Source organism: Erithacus rubecula (genome assembly GCF_903797595.1).
Source record: "Erithacus rubecula genome assembly, chromosome: 3".
Taxonomy (NCBI): domain Eukaryota; kingdom Metazoa; phylum Chordata; class Aves; order Passeriformes; family Muscicapidae; genus Erithacus; species Erithacus rubecula.
Window position 1 is genome coordinate 115,010,662 of NC_136689.1, and position 21,501 is coordinate 115,032,162.

The window sequence follows — 21,501 nt, forward strand, 5'->3', positions numbered from 1 at the left end:
TGTTCTGCACCCTGTAGCAAAATAGTGTACTAGCACATACTCTTCAACAGAGGTGAGCACAGGTCCTCCTCAAGGCAGTATGAGGACAGTGCAAAGAACACAAGTCAACAAAACTCTTTCCAGAGCTTCTGGATATTCATAGGAGATTATAAAAGGGAGTTTGAGCAACAATCTCTGTATCAACATGACAAACAGACATGCCAAGGTCCACAGGCCTTAAAAATAAGTTTGTGAGCTGAATGCAAGGAAGGAAATTGATACTGACTACATGTCCACACATTTCTTAAAGAGAATATAAAAAGGATTAATACTTGATGCATGTCTTTTGGTTTTTGTCTTGTCTTTTCTGTTTTATTGCAATCAGCTGTGCCAGGCTGCACTGACGAAACTGTTGATACAGCTCATGAGTGCCCACTACTTTCCAGGTATCTTCAAATATTTTTATAATCTAGACTTTAAAAGCTCCTCACTTCTTTTATGCCATAGAAGCTATTTCAAAATATCAAATGCATTTACCTGGTCTTGCTATGGACCTCATTTGCAAGAGGATACAATCTAGTAACAGAGAGATTACAGGGAAACATGTTTAGTTCTCCCCATTTCTCAAATGGCCCTAAGTAAGAATATTCTGATTACTAAGAGGGCATCTGATGCTGAACCTAGCACTCCCTCTTCAAGCAATGGTGACCTCAGCCCAGTTAATCCAATTAAATGCCTGCTACTTTGGAAGGAGCAGAACTGAAACACAGGGCCAGCCTCTTCTTGTTCTTGCCAAAACCAGTCTTTGCTTCATGCTGCCACAATATTGGTCTCTGGATCCAAGTCATAGTAGTGGGTGGCTGCAGCATCTTTTGAAGTCTAACACCAGGACTGGCAAAGTTCACAAGGCTTGTGAAGCTGGCAGCAGCTATGACAGATGGTCAGTAGAAACCAAAGTCATGAATTAAATGGTGCTAAATGCTGCTTACAAATAAAGATTGTCTCACTGTGCTAACACCCAATGTTTGTTAGTTCATCTGGTCTTCCATATTTTGATAAATTATAGGAACCCAGTGAAATTTCCCCCTAATTCAACATGGTTAATTTCACACGTGGTTAATCAGATATGTGTATTTGACTTTTAAGACCTATTCCTAAAAATATACATTAGAAAGGGTAATTTTGTCGCTCTTAGAGTAACATTCTATCAATCAGCTCAGCTTGATCCATCTTTATAAAAATAACAACAAATTGCTACATACAAGCTAAGAACAACTGAAGTTAAATGTTTCCTGGCCAACTGTAATATCTAAACACACAAAACTGGAACAGAAAAAAACTCCCAACAAATAACAACTGATATACAACTGAAACATGTCTTTGTTCTCGACAGCTACCCAGGATTTATTTTGGTGAAATTCTCCATCATTATGGATGGGATAAACCAACCAATATTCACACTATTAGTTATAACATCACCAGACTCCTTACATTTTGAGGTACTCTAATTGTTCCTCACATTACTGCCTATAAGTGAATATCAAAAGCAGAAGAACTCTTCTTTTAACTAATGAAATCAGTGGCATATTGCCACTATCCTCTTTCGGTGAATATGCAATATTTCATCCCTGGCATTGTCCTGGAAGTGAGACAAAAAAATCCCATATTTAGAATGTAAATCATTCCACTTCATCTCCGTTCCTTGTTTGGGTAATTTGGCTACTTTTGACTTCCCCTTCTCTTTCTCTGCAATGTAAACGAAGCAGTCAGTGCTTCTCTGGGAGATGTTACCTGTGGTGTTCAGACTAGCACTTCATTCACTGGCTGGATTTTGCCTTATAAAGCATATAACAAGCAGCACTTTCATGCAACAGACATCTTATATATTGCAGCTGTCAGCTTGTCCTTGGTGTGACAAGTACATGAAAACTGACAAACAGAAGATGGATTTCAGAGCAAGCATGTTTGGACTGAGCAAGTCCAACTATCCTCTACTCACTGTCATCTTCAGGACACTTCATCATTGCATCTCCCACAGATACTGAGAGTTTTATTGAAGTCATCACTCTTATTTCAACATCATTCCTCTCACAAATATGCCTTAGATTTCCATGCTGGGCTCTGCTGGCTAGTGAGTGGCAGTGAAATGAATTGTTGTCCTATCTTCTTCACCCTCTGTGTTGTTACCCCCACACACTACAAATGAGCTTTTATATACTGTTACAGAGTACAGTAAGTGCCAAAAGATTTCTATTTGCTGTATGGGTGGGAGGAAGATTTTCCAGCTACAAAACAAACTGATGGAGAAATCCTACAAAACTCCCTCAGTGTACAGCCAAATATTTGAACCTCAAAATTTGCCTGATATCTTGAGGCTAGAGGAAAAGCAATATGCTTTAGAGCATGTCTGCAAAGCTAAATATTCTCATCCTCTTTGCAGAACACTTATTTGCACATCTTTTTCTATCTTTCAAGCAGCAGGTTGCCTTTAAAAGGTGTTGGGATGTTTAAAGCCTCTGGATAATATCAGAGCCCAGGCAAGATTTTTCATCATGTTCAGAGCTGGGACCAGGAGACCAATTATTCAGCTCCTGCCACTCAGGTGTGACCATGAGTACCTGTTCTCAGGGGCCCTGGTGCCTCCCCAGATGCACAGTGAATGCTCTTTCCCAGAATCTCACTGGAGGCATAAGCATCCTGACTTGCTTTCCATGAGGAAAAAATGGTATATAAGAGCACACAGGCAGGTCTATTTTTCCAAAGCATTAAAACACATTATAGCTTTATTTAACAAAGAAAGTGTAAGAGATTATTAATTGTGACTAAATTAAAAAGTAGTCTTTTTAATTGCCTGTTCTTCTTTCAACCTCATATCCCACAAAAGTCCCTGGGGCTCAATTTTTGCTTAGGAAAGCCAGATTTCTTTGTAGGCAGCTTCTCTTTAAACTGAGGTGTTAAAGACAGCTCAAATAAATCTATCAACTCTTACCTGGACACCTTCCAAGGTATAGCAACCCTGAACTCATTAGTCATGTCTCCAGGTTTTGGTCAGTACAGTGATGAAAAGTCAGCACAAGGCAAAATATTTTAAACAGATTTGGGTACTTAACAAATAGAATTCAGAATTCCTTCCAAAGTTAAAATTATGCAAATAATTTTCCAAGAATACAAACATTTTGTTAGTATAATCCTACACATCACAAATGGTGTACAAAAAACTCTTTTGCTTTGCCAAGACAGAAAACAGAACAGGGAGTTTTTTATTCACTAGTTCAGTTTTCCTCCAGCTCATTCCATGCCCATGGAAAGGAATCCTGTGAAGAAAAGATCCTCCCTGCTTTTCCCCACAGACATTCTCATGGCTGCATAAATCCTGCAGTATTTTTTTAAAAATTCAAGTCACAAAATAAATCCCCAGCTTCTTTAGACCATGGGGTTTAGGCTGGCCTTTGTAATTAAAGCCATCTTCTTGGGCAGTAGCCTCTAGTTGTCCCTCACTACCTTTTCATAAGCAGATGTTTAATTTCTTCTTCCATTTTGCCTGAAAAGAAGATGCTTAGTGCTCTCATCGGGTCTGCAATTATGTATCAATCAAAAGAGATGATTGATGTTTGTCATGAAAATAACTAGAATAACTTTGCCATAACTTACATTTAGTATCTGGAGCAAATAGTTTATGATTTATCTGTGTTATTCCCCATGAAGACAGTAATTTTGTTATATGTTTTATTACCTAGCAATTCCAGTTTTTATACGTACTGAGTTGTGTCCAGCAACACATGTGCTAAAGCTGGCCTTATCCTTAACATCACTATGAATGGATTTCTTTGAAAAGTGCTGTCAACTGTAAAGTTCAGAATATAATTATTGTTGTGATGCTGTCAGTTGAAATGGCTTGGCATTTCTGAGTCTCTTGTAAAAGGGAATGTGCAGCCAATAATGAAAGCAGGGGGACTCTTTGCTCATGGGCTTTTTCAGGAAACATGGGTTTCCCATTTATATCCCTGTACTCATGTATAGGCACATAAAAACCCTAAGCAGTCATGAAAGTCATTAGATATGTTTTCAATTATAAATCCAATTGTAGAAGGTAGAGAGTAGAAGTAGAAACCCCTTTAGTCTTACTGGTATCATCAGAGGTCTGACCAAATGAGTTCTTATCACATAATACGTGGGAAACAGTCACTTACATGTATATACACAAACACCCCTCACATGCATGTGTCCAGAGTGCAACAGAATTTTAGACTTCTGTTGGTACATCTGAAAAGAAAGAAGCAAGCAAGAATGACTCTTGTTCACTCTGACACTGCTGCATAGTTACAGCAGTGCTCAGGTTCACCTGAAAAGAGCAGAACTGCTCATCTCGAATGTCTCCAGCCCTGCAAACGTTTTCAGGACCAGGACTGATTTCATCCTCACTTGTTCCTGCCAATTAAGGAACTTAATTGACAGTCCTGACTGCCAATCTGTTTCAGCTGCCTTTATGTGCTGCAAAATGGTCCAGTGGCAATCCTGTGTGGAATTCCCTGTGCTTTGTAAAAAGACTTACAAGGTAGTCCCAGTGCAAAGTAATTTAGGTTTCTGACTGAGTGCACTAGACATTTTACTGGCTCCAACTTTCCAGTATTTATTTGCTTTTCAGTGAGGCTGGTAAGAGTAATTGTGCCAATAAATTGGGAATGATTCATGGCATTGCAACAACCATAACACTGGCAGAAACGGAATGTGAACAATGCACAGCTTGAAGTTTTGAGTTTTGCAAATCTTTGTGGGACTATAAGGAAGTAATGGTGTTCCCACTCTATTTACACTGGTATAATTTTACACAGGGCTCTACATTGAAAAGAACCTGTAGGCTATTCCTCAAGAGAGTCACTGAGATAAAACTCATACTCAACTACATAGTAACTGAATATCTGTTCTTGCAAGTACAGATGACACTGGGCTAAGTATATTTGAAAGACATGTAAAAGTCTTTAACAGATTCTTTAAAAAAAATGGTCAAACTCTTCTTTTGTTTATTATTAAGCTATTTATAGCTTGGTTCAAATTGCAGTTGTTGCTGCACTGCATGGGAAATGGAATAGTAAGCCCTGGATCTGATTCTGCTACCACTGGGGGTGTGCTGATGACTTTGTTTAGCTCAGGCTCCCTCAGAGAAAGCAGATTCCTTCCATTTCAGAAAGTCCATGCTTTCTGTGTTCATGCTTTCTGTCTCGTGAGAACAATACTTTCACTACCTGGGCTATTCTGTTCTATTTTGTATTTTCCCACTGAAGTTTTTCTGCAACAACATTTTCCTTCTGAGCTTGGCAAGTGGTTTCCGAACATGTGTTTTGATACGTTCGATGAATACCCTCTGTTGTCACCTGATGTTCCTTGTCTATCTGAAATAGTCTGACTGGAACCCTAATCATGAGCTAGGGTAAAATCTAGACTGAAAACTACAGCATCTGCCTATATAGATATATTTGCTGTAGTTGCAAAGTAAAATGCAAGCAGCCCTGGCTGCTGAGGTAGTTCTTTCCTTCTGCAAGTAAGGATAGCCCCACTTGGGCTGACGAGACTTCAGAAAGCCTTGCATTTTCAGAAAGGCTTTTGTCCTCTGAAGCCTTTTTAAACATTTTCCTATGGAGGTGTAAACTATCAGATTTATAGCCAAGTGATCCTTTTCCCCTATGAGACATTTTTTCTGATTCCCTGAACTGCAATGACAGGATCAATTCAGGGATTACAATGGATAAGCAGCTGCTGTAAGGGCTGGAAAACAAACAAAAGGAAATTGAGTTCTGGCTTCAACACCTGCTAGGCTGGCTTCCCCCAAAGTTGAAGAAGTGCCTGGCTGTAGCCAGGAATTTAATTTATAAAAACTACTGAAGAATGAGTGGTCTAACTCTATTATGCCAGGAATGTTCACAGAGCAGTTGCTGCTTTGCTACCTACACAAACACTGCAGATCCCAGTCAGGCGTTGTGTGATAAAAAGTGCTTGTAGAACATTGATGGAGTAGAAGTTATCAGTCAAGGCTCAAATGAAGTGCTGCTTCAAAAATAATGCATACAAAGGAAAATTCCAGGGCAGATAAACAGAATATGTTGCATCTGAGGACCCAAGAAAATCCCTGTTTCTTTGCAAAGCTCTTGGGAATGTGACATTTGTTTCTGTCAGTCAGGTCCAACAGAATTAAAACCATGAAAGGGCTCATAAATCAGCAACATGCTCCTCAAATTGTCTTCTGAACAAGAAAGAGCAGGAGAAAATAGCCAGTCATTGGAGAGATGTACAAAGCAGAGGGACAGCAGATGGACAAGAGGAGTCCTGGGGGACAGAGAATGGGCAGTTAATATTCATGTTATTGTGATACTATCATCCCAAGTATCTCTAATTCATTTGTTGATTACTGTAATAATTTGGAAATTATTAGGGTAGAACAGTGAACCTGCAAAAAGGTATTTCTGGAATTAAACACCAAGTCAGGATTAAAGATTTATACTGTATCTATAAAAAGAGAAATTATTTGTAAGAGTGAAGGGCTGCAACAGAAAATGTAAAATTAAAGACTGGTACCTGTCATGGCTTTATGGCAGCAGCCAATCTAAAGGCTGGACAGCAATCTATAGCTAGGAAAATAAATAATTCCATGAATTTGCTCTTGATTTGTCAAATTATCTGCTGCATTTTAGTCCATCACAATCATATGAAAATGTTCCTCAGCACTGGTATGCAATATACTTGTCATACATGTGTAGTATACTTGCATAGTATACATCTTACATGAAAATCAAGGCAGGAGCTCCACCATCATGTATCCCTGTCATAGTCACTGTCATGCCTACCCCAGTGGGCTTTGGCACAAGGTCTGTGCCAAAAGTGTCTAAGGATGTGGGGTGGTGCTGCTGGTAGGAAGCACAATTACCAGGGTCTTATTTTTCTTCCCCACAGAGACTGAAAGAAATGCTGTATAAACATGCTGGAGACAAGAGATATTGCTTTACACATATTGATGGCATCTGCCAGCTGCTTCTGCCTCTGTTACTCAGTGAAAACCAGGAACTGCCATCTCCTGCCTCAAAGAAGAGCATGGCTCTCCTTCCCCACCTGCCTCCTTTCTTCTGACCTCAGGCACACATTGCCCTAAGAAACAGTTGCATACACAGAAGTGCATGATGCAGGAGTTTCCCGAGAACTTGTTCTGGAGCCCCTACAGTGAAGGGCTGGTGGGGAGGCACAGGGAACTCTGCTCAGCCTGGCTGAGACAAGAGTCTCTGGGCCAGAGCCCCCTCCTGCTGCTTTGAGGCTGGGATGCAGCTGATCTGACTCAGTAAATTTAGACTTCTATATTTCTTCTTTACTGTAGCTGAGTTTATGGGTTAAATACATGAACATTCAGGCAATTTCACAGAACTCACAGCAGAAAAAATTTTATCTGTAGGGCTGGCTATTTTTACTGGCAGTGCAGATCTACATGCTATGTTCACCCCACCAGGGAAAAAACAAGCAATATTCCATCACCTCAAAGTTAACAGAACCAGCCTATGAAGGAATCAATTTATAATAATGATTAATAACAAAGTACTGTGGGCAATGGAGCTATGGACCAAAACTAATTTGTGAAAATTACTCAGCAAGTGATTATAACTAATGTGATTTGCCACTGGGCAATTCATGAACAAAAGTAAAATGTGTGGAATGAAACATTCATTATCCATTATTCACTCAATATAGGCAATGGCATTCATACAGTGGCAGAGCCTGGACAATTTGGGTAGAATTCAGGGATTTGTTACACCAAGCATTATATGGACTCTTTTTATTTTCCCCTTAAAAAAGAAGGCAAATATCCCTCCTAAGGAGCTACAGATGGTAGCTTTAAGACATTCTTAGGAGTGTAAAAGTGTGTGAATTCTCCTTACGGCTTAGGTATTGGTAGAAGGGCAATCCTGTTTGACATCAAAAGGTTTCCATGTGGACTAAAAACTCTGAGTAGTCCTTCAGATTCTTATATGAATTTTGTTGTTATGTTTTAGCTCAACTGTCACTGTCCAAGTTAATCAGTGGGGACACATTCTGAGATACTTCAAATACATAAAGACATATATTCAATTCCAAGATGATCCTCCAGGGATGTCTCAGCATAGGTTTCTGTAAATCACAGTCAGGATAGTATTCCTTTGGTGTCTGTGCTTTTCCCAAAAGGGAATGACCTTGCTGACCTCCATAGCACTGGCATCAGCATGGCAAAAGGCAGAACTCTCACCACTTCCTTCACCATTGCCCTGGTTAGAGCAGGCTGCAAATGACAAAATCTACTCAGGAAAATCAGTGGTAAGGACAGTTATCAAGAAGCTGGCAGATAAAACAAAATGAGTGAAATGACACATTACTGTTCTTTCCCATGCCTGTTTATTTTCTTCTTGGTTCTTTTCCCTTTGTCCAAATCAGTAGACAGTAAGGAGGGGTATCTTTGCATTTGCCTTATTCTCTGCCTGACACCAAAATACATTGCCTTTGCAATAGGATCATCAGGATCATTTTTTCAAGCTATGCCCTTCAGAAGGATAGGGTCATTTGAACTAAACAGAAGGGAATTTTTCTTATAATTCTTTGGATTATGAGAGATAGGCCAGAAGAAAAGTCACTCTGCCTTACAAGTGTAAATTTAAAGGCAGAAGGAAATGGCTGGAATGAACACAGAACACCATAAGTCTGTAGAAAACCTCCCTTGACCAGACACAGTGAGGAGGAAGCCTGGACAGGAAAGATTACGTTCACTTTGCTTTATTACCACAGATGGTCTGTTCTGTGCAAGGAAATCCTGAAACAAGTATACAATCCATTTGTGCAGAATCTACTCTGTGCTTGCACTGTCCTGGGATTTATTCAAAATATTTATGCTGTGTATGGAACACAACAGGAGTAAATTGGACTCCCCAAATTACTTTTGCACCACAATTCCTGTTTGACTAATGGTGACTAATCCTGACATCCCTAGAGAGTGTAACTTTTGGTCTTCTGAAATATACCTCATCTCTAATAGATTGACTTTCCAGGGTAAAGAAACAGGTCTGAATTGAAACCCAAGTGCACTTATTCTTCTCAATTCAGCAACAAAAGTGATGTAAGTTTTATTTTTATTGACTTTTCTTGTTCTTACAATACTGAAAATGGTAAAGAATACTATCAGGCCATATCATAACTCAGGTTGAAAACAGAATTTTGCACAACACTGAGTAACATAACAAAAGTGTATTGTCTCAAAAGGATCCTGGTTTCATCTTTATTTCCCCCTTGAGGAACAGAATGTGTGAGTAATGTAACAGGTTGGTATTAATTCACTGCTCAAACCAGAATAGATTCAAAGGAGATGTGTCTTTAAACCAGTTCTGATCTTCTAACTCAAAAATGAAAAAATCCAAAGTGCAGTCCTTGTAATTATAGCAATCCACAGTACATCTCTGTTGACACTCCTGCTCATATTTCTGTTTGTCTGGCAGATTGTGTTAAGATGGCAACAGAATTATATCTGGGGTTTGTTTGCAGCTTATTTTGCACTATTGAGGGCTTTGGACTTTTTTGTGCATTGTCTTCCATTCTCTCCATATAATCAACGTTGTTCTTAAAGGCTCATATTTAAAAAAACAACATGAATCCATTGTCCGTTGAATTTCAACTCTGGAAGTCAAGGCATGGGAAAAGGATAGGGGAGAATTGACATGGAGACTTAAAAATTGCAGAACTCCAAATACATGGCTTTCCAGAAGGGCTGCTGACTTGCAACCACAAGTGATTTTTGGTGGTGTTGAAAGAACTGGGCATTTCTGAGGAGTGTCATTATTGATCCACTTCTTCATGAGGGAATAACTTGAGATGTTTTTTGTGTGGGCTGGAAATATGCTAAATTAATGTTAAACATATCTATTACTTGTTATCCAGTTGGGTGGATAATACCCTGTGTTCATGAAACTGGGTGTCACTACACTCTCTCTTTTTTGAATCTTCCTTTCAACCTCCTCAGCTTAGTTTCTCATCAGAATCAATAATTTTCTAATTAACTAGTCAGATTCTAATGAAGTTTGCCAAAATTTTATTATCCTGCTCTCAGAGTTACGGTATGCAATTATTTATTCCAGTTTCTACTGCTCCCACTTTGATTTGAAGGAATCTCTTTCTGGGAGCCTAAGGGAGCTCTGTAATGAGAAACAGTTACAGGGAGGTGAGTAACCCCTTTGCTTCACAGGGCTCACAATGTAAGGAGAAAGGAAAAAACACATGTGCTCCCTCTTTGTGCTCCAGCATCCAGGGGGGAGAAATTAATGCAAAGAACAGCTACCACATGTATTGCTTGGGTTTATGGTTAGTTTTTTGTCCTAATTGGGAGTAAAATAGGTATCTTTTGGGGGCGTTACAGTAACATTCACAGGCAAGGGTCAGGTCCTTAATAAACAGTGCAAAAAACAAGTATGAGACAATATTCTTGAGGAGGGTTGGGCATTACAATGCAAAGTGTGCTAATCCATGGCATCATGGACTGAAATTTTTCATGCAACACGTGCACAGGCTGGGTGTCTTGAGAATAGAGGCTACAAACTACAGCATCTTGAATGGGGAACTAACCAAACACAGCGTTAAGAAATGCAAATGTGATGAAGACAGCCTCAGCTTTCCTACTTAAAGCCAGTAAGGTGTCAATGTCTTGACTGCTGGAATATTCACAGCAGTAGGCTTTCTCCTGGGTGTAGATACCTAATGTAGCTCAGTCTTAAAAAAAAAAAAATAGCAAGAAAGCTCCATCATAACTGGAAGATGAAAGGGTTTCAGGAGGGTGTAAGTATTCTTCTAACGCCTTAATTTTGTTTTATTTGGTAAGCAAACAGATTTGATTTACTTGTATCTCAGATGTTAACTTAACATCTAATCGGACTAGAAACTAATTGGACTAGAAAATTATATGCACCTTCATTTGTTTCTCACTGAGAACAAAATCATTTATGTGAGGTTTTATACAGAGGCAGAATTATGTCACAGACTGCCTCACAGTTTGCTGGAGTTGAAGGCAGTGAGCAGCCAAAAGCTTTTGCACGTGCTCCAAATGCTGTGGCATTCAACATATTGATCAAGTTGTTGCTTCCCTGATTCTGCTGTGGTTAGGGTGTTTTGGTGACTATTAATGAAGGTTATCCCTTTCCCACAGTGCCTGGGGCTGGTGTATGTGCATGGTACAGTCCTTTTTTGGGACCACAGACCTGGCTTACAGGCAGTCCCCACCCTCTGAGACAGTGGCCAGACTGCTGTGGAAAGACTGCCTCTGCCTCTGTGAGCTGTGCCAGCAGAGCAGCAAGCTGCAGAGTGCTCCTGTGCTGCACTGCTGCAGAGGCACTGCTGCTTTTCATTTGTATCTGCAGGGAAAGGCCAGGGAAGAAAGATTTTGGCTCACTATCCTAGACACTCTGTCAACTGCCTCTAGAAAATTATTCTGCCAGAAACATTCTCAAACTGTTTTCATCTCAAACCTTTTTCATATTCCTCTGTGTGTTCACAAGTTGAATTAACTCAGTGTTTTAAATATCACCATTGAACAGATAATGAAGCAAGTATGTATGCTAGCAAGAAGTGGAAGAGCAAAGAAAGCAAATTTACAAGTGTGGCACCTGCATTACTTGAAGGAAATAAGTGTTGTTAAATTTGTCAGGCATGATGATTCTAATGCCTATGCTATTTTATTGGTAAATTAGGAATTTAATGGGCAAAGACTTCTTTCCAGATAATACCATAATTTGAATTGCCAAATGCAAGGCAAGTCAGTTAACCCATTACAGTCTTCAAAAAAGATCAGAAAAAGAAGATGAAAATAATCAAACTCACCTTAAGCCTGTTGAATGCAGCCCTCAGCATCTGTGTTTCCCTCTCACTCTCAGGAACAACTCGTATGACTTTATCACTGCCAATAACAGAAAATAGAATTGTCACCTTAAGACTCTTTGCAGCAGTGCAAAGGGACAGTAATTAAGCTCAGGTAGCTCCTGTAATTGTGCTCTTTCTCAGCACCTGCAAAATGTCGAGTGAGCTGGAGCTCTGCTTCTAAACTTCCTGCTGAATTATGCACTTCCATAGAAATTATTTGCTCTTTGCAGATCAGGGTCAAGCTTGACCTTCCATTTCTATGCAAATGTTTTGTTCATTCCCTCTAAGTTAAGCCATTCAGGCTGACATCTTCCATACTGAACATCTGCCTCAGAACAAAGAAAAATTTTCTTCCAAAATGATTAATCTGTTTCTGAGGACGAGATTAGGTAAAATACATTGTTTTTTCATGTTTAAACCTTTAATGGGCTTTGAAAAGTTAATTGTTCTCATGCATTTCAAGAGGGGAGTTGACTTGAGAAAAGAGTTGACCTTCATATTGGGGCATGCCTTTTGCTTTACCCATTAAAACTTGCACAAATTTTTCGAAGTAAATCACTGTTCATACATGTGCAGAAGGTTCTACATAATAGTAGCTGATTTTATTTGCTTTCTTTAACAGAAACTGAAATAGAGTAAGTTTAGGTAAGATACAGGAAGAAATTCTTTTCTGTGAAGAGCACAAGAACTGATTGTTCAGAGAAGTGGTGGATGCCCCATCCCTGGAAGTGTTTAAGGCCACATTGGATGAGGCTCTGAACAACCTGTCCAGGTGAAAGGTGTCCCTGACCATGGAAGGGAGGCTGGAACTAGATGACCTTTAAGGTCCCTTCCAACTCAAGCCATTCTATGATCTCAATGGACATAATTTTGCAAACTGGAAACCAGAAACTGAATGACCTTTCAATGATCACCATCTGTCATGACCTATAGGATGCTGGAGACCACAGAAAATACAGGGGATGATCATGTAACTAAAATATCAGCCATACACAAGAAGGATAAAATAACTTTACACGGCCAATGTGAATTCTGGCATTTTCCTACATTTTGAGTTTTTAATTTGTACTGTTGATATTCAGTGTGTCTTTTCCAGGAGATCTTGGAGGTCATGCATATCTTTATTTCTACAGTTCCATCCACTAGCCAGAATGCCTTTTAAACAATTTATCTACAGTTTCTATATTACGTGGGAAATTTAAAAGTAGAATTTCCCTTGACATTGAGAGGTTTGCTCCTTAAATATCTCATGAGCTCTCCTACTTTGCTGAAGGCTGAGCCTGCTGAGAAGATATTTGGCCAATTAGAAACAGCACTGCTCACCTACCTGGCTCACCTGGCTCACTGCTCTAGGAAGGTACCCAGGCTGATGCTGTTCTCAGGCACCTGGTCTTGCTTTTGGTGAACTGCAGCTACAACTCTGGTAGGACTCACCTTTGTTGCAAGAACCCTTAATGGTAAGCATTAATCCATAGGTAAGCATTAAATACTGCTGGATCAGAAGAAAGCACTACTAATAAATTCTGAATTCTGAAATGGCTTACCTGTTTCTGGAAATAATTTTCCCTTATCCCCTATTCCTTTTTAGTCTTTTCTCCACAGTCAACATTTACTCCCCTTTGTTAGCCTCTGATCATTCTTTCTGTCTCAGCTCTCCAGTTTTGGTTCTCACCCCGATGAGTTTTCCCTGTACACAGGTCCCAAGCCTTCCAACTCCTTAATGGCATTAAAGATTTTGGTCCAGTTAGATTCCAGGTTACTGCTGCAACAAGACTGATGTACCCACAAGCATGAACCTCAGTCCATTCTCCTTGGCTGCTGTTGATCTTACTGGACAAATGGCTTATGCTAAGAAAAAAGATTTTGGAAAGCTCTTTTCTTATAATTTGGCAGCCCCAAAAATTTAGGGGAAATTACTATGCTTCCAAGCCAAGTTTAACCCCTTGTATCAGAGCTTGCACAGAAAGGAATAAATCTCTTAGAGTACTACAATGGCTGCATCTTTTAAAGGAAAATAGCTGCTTTTAATTTATCATACATACAACAGTAATATTCTTTTCCATTACTCACTTCTCTCTAAACACTAAATTGCTGTTAAGGAGAAAATAATAAAGAAGTAATAAAGAGGTAATGATTGCCCAGGAAGCTGATGTAGCTAATAAAGATTCATCAGACATTTCTGGAAGGATTGGTACAACCAACATATAAAAACCAGATTTTAATGACATAAGTAGCTAAGCATGTGTTACACAGCTGTAATGGAATTTTGAAGGAACGGATATCACTTAGGTATGGTCTTGAATTAATACACATCACTGTAAACTGTCTCCGATTAGCTCAGCAACTCTGTCATTTCCAGTGTGATGAAAAACCTTCCCTAGAGAGGGAAGTATTGGTGCTGTGACAGATTGATCACTTGACACATTGTTGGGAAATGCTTCAAGCTGTGGCTGAGTCTGCTGCTAGTGTGCTCATAGCAAGCAGTTTAACAGTTTGGCATTGTAATTTCAGTAATTTGTTAAAAGATGGTTCAGCCATCATGGCAAAGCCCTTTCAATTTTTGTGTATGCAAGATGTGGGAATACACTGGATTCCTGGGAACTATCTGCTAACACCTACTGCTGTAGGCTGGCTAATCAGTAGATAATCATTATGCATTGTTCAACAAAGCACAGATAAGAAATCTAGCTGTACTTCAAATATCTACAGTCAAACACCATAGCCCTAAGGTAATTTTTCAACCTTATAGTTTTTCTGGTTACATTTTACATTAAAGAAATCCAATTATTACCTTAAATCTTTGCAATATCCATTGAATTTAGGGTAGAAATTCAGCAACCTACTCACACTTTAAAAGCCAACAAAATCTATCAGATCATGTACTAATGTGGTTGATAAATGGCAGCTGCACCCCAAACACTCAGGGCCATCCCCTGGTGAGGTCCCCTGCCATCCTTTATGTTGAGCTGTTGAGGAGAAAGAAGCAAGTAATCATATATATATCTAGGGAAAATTTTGCTGCCTGCAGACATATGTCAGCAGTCTGCTGATTTATGCAGGTAAGGTTATTTTTCTAACCATGATGCCTCTAAATCTTTTTTTTTTTTTAAACCCTATTTTAAAAAGTTTCTAAACAAACAGCAAGATGGGATAAATTCTGTATATATTAATGCAGAAATTTATATCCACTATGACAAACTTTCAATTTACCCCCAGCAATTAGGCTAATGGAATTTAAAGCTATGACTTAGTGAGATCTTTTGAATTTTGTGTAAACACAGTTGAAAGCCTTTGCCAAGAGCAGAACACAAGCTTTAGTAAATGAACTGACTGAATGAGTGTGGTGAGCAAAGAGCAGAAGCCAGACGGCTGATGTCCCCAGGGACAGCCTCATGTCTGAGCAAAATGGGTGACCAGCTGCTGGCCAGCACTGACATGCAATGACATCTTTTTTTCCCTTCATCACCCCCCTATATTTTTCAGGAACAGCAGGAGAAATGACACAGCTGCTTTTGAAACACAGAATATGCTACGTGGCCCGGGGAAGGGTGATACTCCCTGATGCCAATGGGGACTGAAACCTCTTGGTTTATTTCTTTGGCCTTTTCATTTACTTTTTCCCATTTACTTCATAGTTTTACTCATCTAACAGACCAGATGGATCCAAATAAACTATTCTGCAGCACATCTACAACTTCTTTACTGATGGAATTAGCAGTTCTCTCTCATAAAACTTTCCTGATGAAGTCACATGGCATGAACTGCATTTATGTAAATTCCTCATTTCCTTCAGGAAAATCCTTCTTATTGTTTTATTCTCTTGACTAATATGAACCTTAATCAGATATCAGCTCTCCCGTGGAATTTAATAAAAGTATGTTTACAAAGGCTTTACAAGTATTTTAAACACAGTTTAAGAAGTGATATGCTATAAATCAAATACCTATAGAAAAAATAGGAAAAAAAAATCCTCACTTACAGGCATCCATTCCTAATAGTAGAGGAGGGATTACAGTTCTTGAGAAAAGCTGCCATAGTTGCTGAACTTTAGAGGTTCATTAAGGCTGAATCTGAAAAGATCTACAGTATGAAAACCTCATGTCAACTCCCAATATGTCATCATACATCTTTTATCATGAAAGATCAATTGCTTAATTCCCTTTTCTCCACTAAACTCTGATAGTGAAAAGGTTAAGAAATAATAAAACAATAATGCTTTTCTCTCTCTCCTTTACTGGGACCAAGAGTTTTAACTGTGACTCAATGCTGTTACAAAATCAAGACAGACAAAAAAGGCTGGGCTTCTTCCTGAGGTCTGGTGGGCACATCTGGAAAGGGAACTTTATAAAACTTCCTGAACCCTTCATTATGGTTTTCTATATTACAGCAGATGCTGATCCAAACAGAAGAGAGCACCATTTGTATTGTCTAGATAGCAATATTTTCTGCCTTTTAGCTATTAAGGCAGGAAAACTGATACCATTCCCAGTATAAGAAAGAGCCAGCTAATTTATAATTTTGAAGGAAAAATAGGTGCTTAGGTAATGTAGGCAGAACTGCTGAGGAGGCAAAGTATGTTATTGCATTATATTTATCAGCATAGCACAGATGACTTCTTGGGAAGCTGAACTTACATGCTAATTCCCAGGCATGGAATATCTGAGTTTCATAGATGTTTTTCAGGTGCAAAAAGGGTTTCTTTACTAAGCAGGAAACTTTACAGACTAAAGCAATTCTATATTACAAGCAGTCTTCCTCTGCACAGCTTCATTTCAGAGACATATGGTATGGAAATGTTAGTATCTGCAAAAATTTCAGTTTTCATTACAACTAAGGAACAAAGCCTTTCCAATAAAAGCTGGCCTCCAATGTCTTATAAACACTGCCTATAGGGCCATCTAGCTTAAACACAAGAAGTGGGAACCAATTGCTTCAGTGCATGTCTCTGTCTCAGAAAAGAAAATGAACTGTGTATGGTAATGAATGTTGTCTTGCTCCATCACATGTCATCCAGTCATGTGCAAACGAGGAGAGAAAGAGGGCAGTGATTCAGAGCAGAATATAAAATAAGAAGTAACAAGACCAATAAACACTTAAACAAACAGACCAAATTAAGCAACCAGATGACAAGGAACTATTGTGCTAACTGTGCAGGATTAAGATCCAGGGGGGAGGCTGCAGTAATCTACTTAAATGAGACAGCATGTATACTCACTCATATTAATTTCCTAAGAAACATTGTAATAACGTATTTGCATGAAACAGCTGATGATTGTTTGACTTGGATACAATCCTTCCAATGACATGTTATTTGAACTACTGCTACTTTTACAGAAAGGATCATCATCATTCTGAGGACATACTGAAAGCAGCTTCTGGTATGACTCCATCTATTACTTTATTGCCATGGCTTGTGGCAATAAAGGAAGTTCTCTGTGCTGTGTAAGGAAGTGATGAGTAGATGATGCTGTCAGGCCTGGGATAGTCCTGGCATAGACGTGACAGGACCAGAATGTTTATCTGTCTATCTGGGTGCTCCTCTGCCCAAAGAGGAAAGCTTCCCCTTATCCTCCCTTTTCATCCTGCAGAGCCATGTTGAACTTGTCTGGTGGGGCCAGACAAGCTTGATTTAATGTCCTGGTTAGACTGTAGCAAACAATTACTCCCAGCCAGGGTCCTGAACAGATCTGATTACATCAGCTCCATATATTTTATCCCTTTTCCTGTTCTTCATCCTCCCTTTCACCACACTTCTACCTTGCTTTCACTACCTCCTCTCAAATAAACAACTGATCCCTAATTACTTATCCCCAACTGATCCCAGCTTTGCCATATTGGTACACAAATCTGGTATTTCTAGGTAATCTCAGCCTCATGGGGTATCACTGATAGGGTTACCCAGGTAGTGTTGCACAAAAAATTGTCCTCAATACTCCCTTTAAACTACCTAAGATTCAACCTTTTCTCAAATACCTCCTCCTTTACCTTCTGCAAAACCCAGCTGTACTTCATAGTGCTCTCTGAATTTTTTGTCTGCTCCTCACATTGTCATATTCAGCAATTTCTCATGCCATGTCCCATCATTTATCCATGTCTTGATCCCTTAGCTTAAGCTCAGGCCAGAGTCCAGTCCATGGCCTGCTCATTCCTGGAGTTGCCATCATTCTGGAAGCCCATACAGAAGCTCATTGCCTATTCTGAGCTTCAGAGCTTCTGTAGTTCATTCTAAGCCCCGTGTACATTTTGAGAGAACTGCAGCAACTATTTCCAAATTAGCTACCTCAGGACTCTGTGCAGCAGATTTGCTCTTGGCCTCAGTGAAAAAAGAACACCAAATCTGACAGAAGGTTGTTAAAGAATTTAGATACCAGGAGCAGAAGGGTGGAGGGGGAAATGGCTCAATGGTAGAGGAATGCATTAAACTTTTTTAAACTCAGACTTCCTTTAAGACCTTGAACAAACAATCACAGGTCACTTCCAGTGAGGTTCAGTGCTGGCTTGGAGAAGATTCCTTAAGTGAGCTCCACAGGCTTTGAATGCACTGATGTGTAAAAACCACACAGCCTGTGTTTGGTTAGATACATTTGGTGTGGATGGGTCTGTCTGCAGCCAGGCTCTGGGCTCTGTCGTGGTGGCTGTGCTTGAAGCACAGGTCCTTGCCAAAGCCTGGCCCTCAGCCTGAACCTGAGACCAGCAGCACACCTGCCTGCAAAGCCTGATGGACAGGCTGGGCTGAGAGCTGTGCCCAGCTGACAGAGCAGCCATGGTGCAGCCCCCTGCCCCTATAAACAGGGATGAGCTCATCCTTTAAACTTGTGGGAGTATGAGACACAAATAAACTCATGGCTTTTAAGCTTCCTGATGGCCATGGCAATGAGAGCAAGGCAGGGACCACTGAAAGGAATATGTACAGCTTCCACAAAACAAAATTCTGCAACTCTTCCTAAGTCTTGAAACTTCTGCATTTACACCATGGCCTTCAATGATTTTGAAAAAAAACCCTTTTCTGTTTCAACTAATACAATATTTTCCACATCTCTAATTTTTTCAATGACTTGATATTTGTAGAATAACAGCAAAGAGATGCCCATGTTTTGGAGACAACTATGAAATTTTGAAATATGCTCAAAGGTTGGAAATAACCCCCACTTTTGGTCATTCAGGCAAACTACAAACCTGCAAAATATAAAGTATATTTTCAATGAAAGCAATCTTAATGAAATCTTTAAACTGGTGGCATTTTCATAAATTTGCTTAAGTTTAGTATGCACTACCATGAGCAAAACACACAAAAATTGATTTACCATATTTTTAAAAGTGTGTTTATATTAAAAATCCCATGTATCCAGAAATAAGTAAAATAGCTATTTTTCAGATACTAATAAATAGCTTACCACTTACAAGTGTAAGGTTTAAACCCTTCCTTTTGAAAGTTTGAAGTTCATAGAAAATCCTTAATTTATAGAATACAAACTATCTGGACCCCACTTTTTATAAGTTATGGTTTTACTTGACCTTTACTTGACACTGCTGTCAAATACCTGCACATTTCCAACAGTGTGACAACCACTGAATGGGGCACGCAATTTATCTGCCTTGATGACTTCTTTTCAAAGATCAGATAATACTTCTATCTTTGAAAAATGGAGAAGAAGAAATCTTACTTTTATTTTCATAAGTCATGTTCTTCACTTAAATTTATGTCTATTTAAATTTATTTTTTCTCCCCTTTATAGGTGGCCCAGAAAAAAATCACTTGCCAAATTTATGACTGCTTCCTTTAACAACAAAGAGTAAGATCTTATGACCAGCAGGTCTTTTCTACTAGTACTCTATTCTTCTCATTATAATATATGTAATGCTAGTAATGCATTCAATCCAAATTTATTTCCATCGTTGGAATAATTTAATAGAGTAAAGGAATAATTTTGGTTGATCAAATATTCTGGAGATCATTTCATCAGATGTCTCTGTAGCTCTTCTCTGCACCTGCTCCTGGTTTTCAGCTTCTGAATAGGACCAAAAGCACTGTGTAAGCATTGTTACTCCTTTGAAAATTCTCATACAAATCAATTTTATGGTCCTAACACACTGAAAATCACAGTCATCCTGTGGCTGAATACTACATTGCTGGCTTTTTCTTCCTTGATCCAACCAAAGGATTTGCAGCAATAGAGAGAAATTCCTGTATGTATGATTTTAAACTTGAAATATTGCATTTCACCCTGGTTATTTTAATTCAGCCATTAAGTCCATCAAGTTTTTCTAACATGTCTTGAACCTTTTTTGAATAAATAGCTTCAGAAAATAACTCAAAATAAAGAAGAATTCTGTATTTTTTATAGGTAATGATAATTCAAAGCTTAGAGAATGAGGGTTAAAGACATGTAGCAATTCCTACTGCTGAATGGGACCAAATTTGGAAGCATTTGGTTATTCCTGATAGGCAATCTCTTGAGCTCAATTTAAGATCTTGATCCTCAAATCCTCACAACTGTACAAAGTCTTTCAGCAATAGGAGGAGGAAGCCTTTACTCATTACTGTACTTGGCCCTGAAACACAAATAACTTGTAAGCATGTGTTTGTAAGTGTATAAAAAAGAGATCAGAGAAATTGCCTCATACATATTTTAAAAAGTAAATGTCAAGATGGTGAGCTTAGATTTAATTTAGGGCTTATCATTAGTGTTTTCTATGCATTTATTCATTTATGCAAGTTACAGCAAGAAAGATGAAAATATTTATGGAGTAAAAAAAAATGTTATGGTGTGAAATATGGCTGCATGAGATGTTTGTAGCATGCTAAGTTTCCTCAAACTATTCCATCATCATTTATTGTCTAGTTTGCTTCAACATAATTATTATATATTTTAATTTATGAAAAGTATACTTTTAGTGTCACTATTCAAATGAAGGACAAGCAGGACATGCCTCTGCACAATTTCGGAAAAGGGCAGGTCTGAATTTCCTGAAAAAAGTGAGGAAAATCCTAAATTCTCTTTTTGCTGGTATTACTGCAACAGGCTGGCATAATTCCATTTATTTCCATGGAATCTTGCTAGGTTAAGCAAGAGAAAAACAGCATGCTTTCTTTTTTCATTACAGGACAATTAGCTATTCCTGTGCTTCAGATAAGCATAATAGAGACCTGGGTGCTGAACTGTTCATCAATTTAGAATGCTATTTTAAAGAAGAAATTGCAAATCTGCAAGCACTAAGCCCAGAAATAATTATACATGATGCTGACTGCTAAGTACTGCCACAACTGAGAGTCTCAGAGGGAGCCCTCTTATTTTCCCCCCAGGGACTGAGCAAGGTGACAGTGCTGACCTGAATTACAATATTTTGTGTTCAGGCAGAGTGTATCTGAAAACAGGAATGGGGAGAGTCCCTCAGCCAAGGGACACCTTGCACACCTAGACTGAGATCAAATGGTACTTGCAAATTTCTCTTCAAACAGTCTGTACTGCAGAATATCTTCCCAGGAGAAATGATACTTCAGGAAAAGAACAGATTAAATATATATAAAGCAGAGATGTATGGTAGAGACTTTGAATTAAAAATGCTGGATGGTCGGTCCATTATGGGAAAGGATGCAAGGTGCACACTGCTGGGCAG

At 39.0% G+C, this 21,501-nt stretch overlaps 1 protein-coding gene across 2 annotated transcripts in view; it reads right to left on the minus strand.

Annotated features, from left to right (window-relative positions):
- Positions 1-21,501, minus strand: part of CPA6 (carboxypeptidase A6) — an 80,556-nt gene that overhangs the window by 33,534 nt on the left and 25,521 nt on the right. The window contains exon 2 of one of the 2 annotated variants that reach the window (XM_079301538.1): positions 11,845-11,920. The exons of the other annotated variant lie outside the window; for it this stretch is intronic. Within the exon in view, the coding sequence (XP_079157664.1) occupies positions 11,845-11,920 (76 nt within the window). The remainder of the gene's footprint in view (positions 1-11,844; positions 11,921-21,501) is intronic. 2 annotated transcript variants of the gene reach the window in all.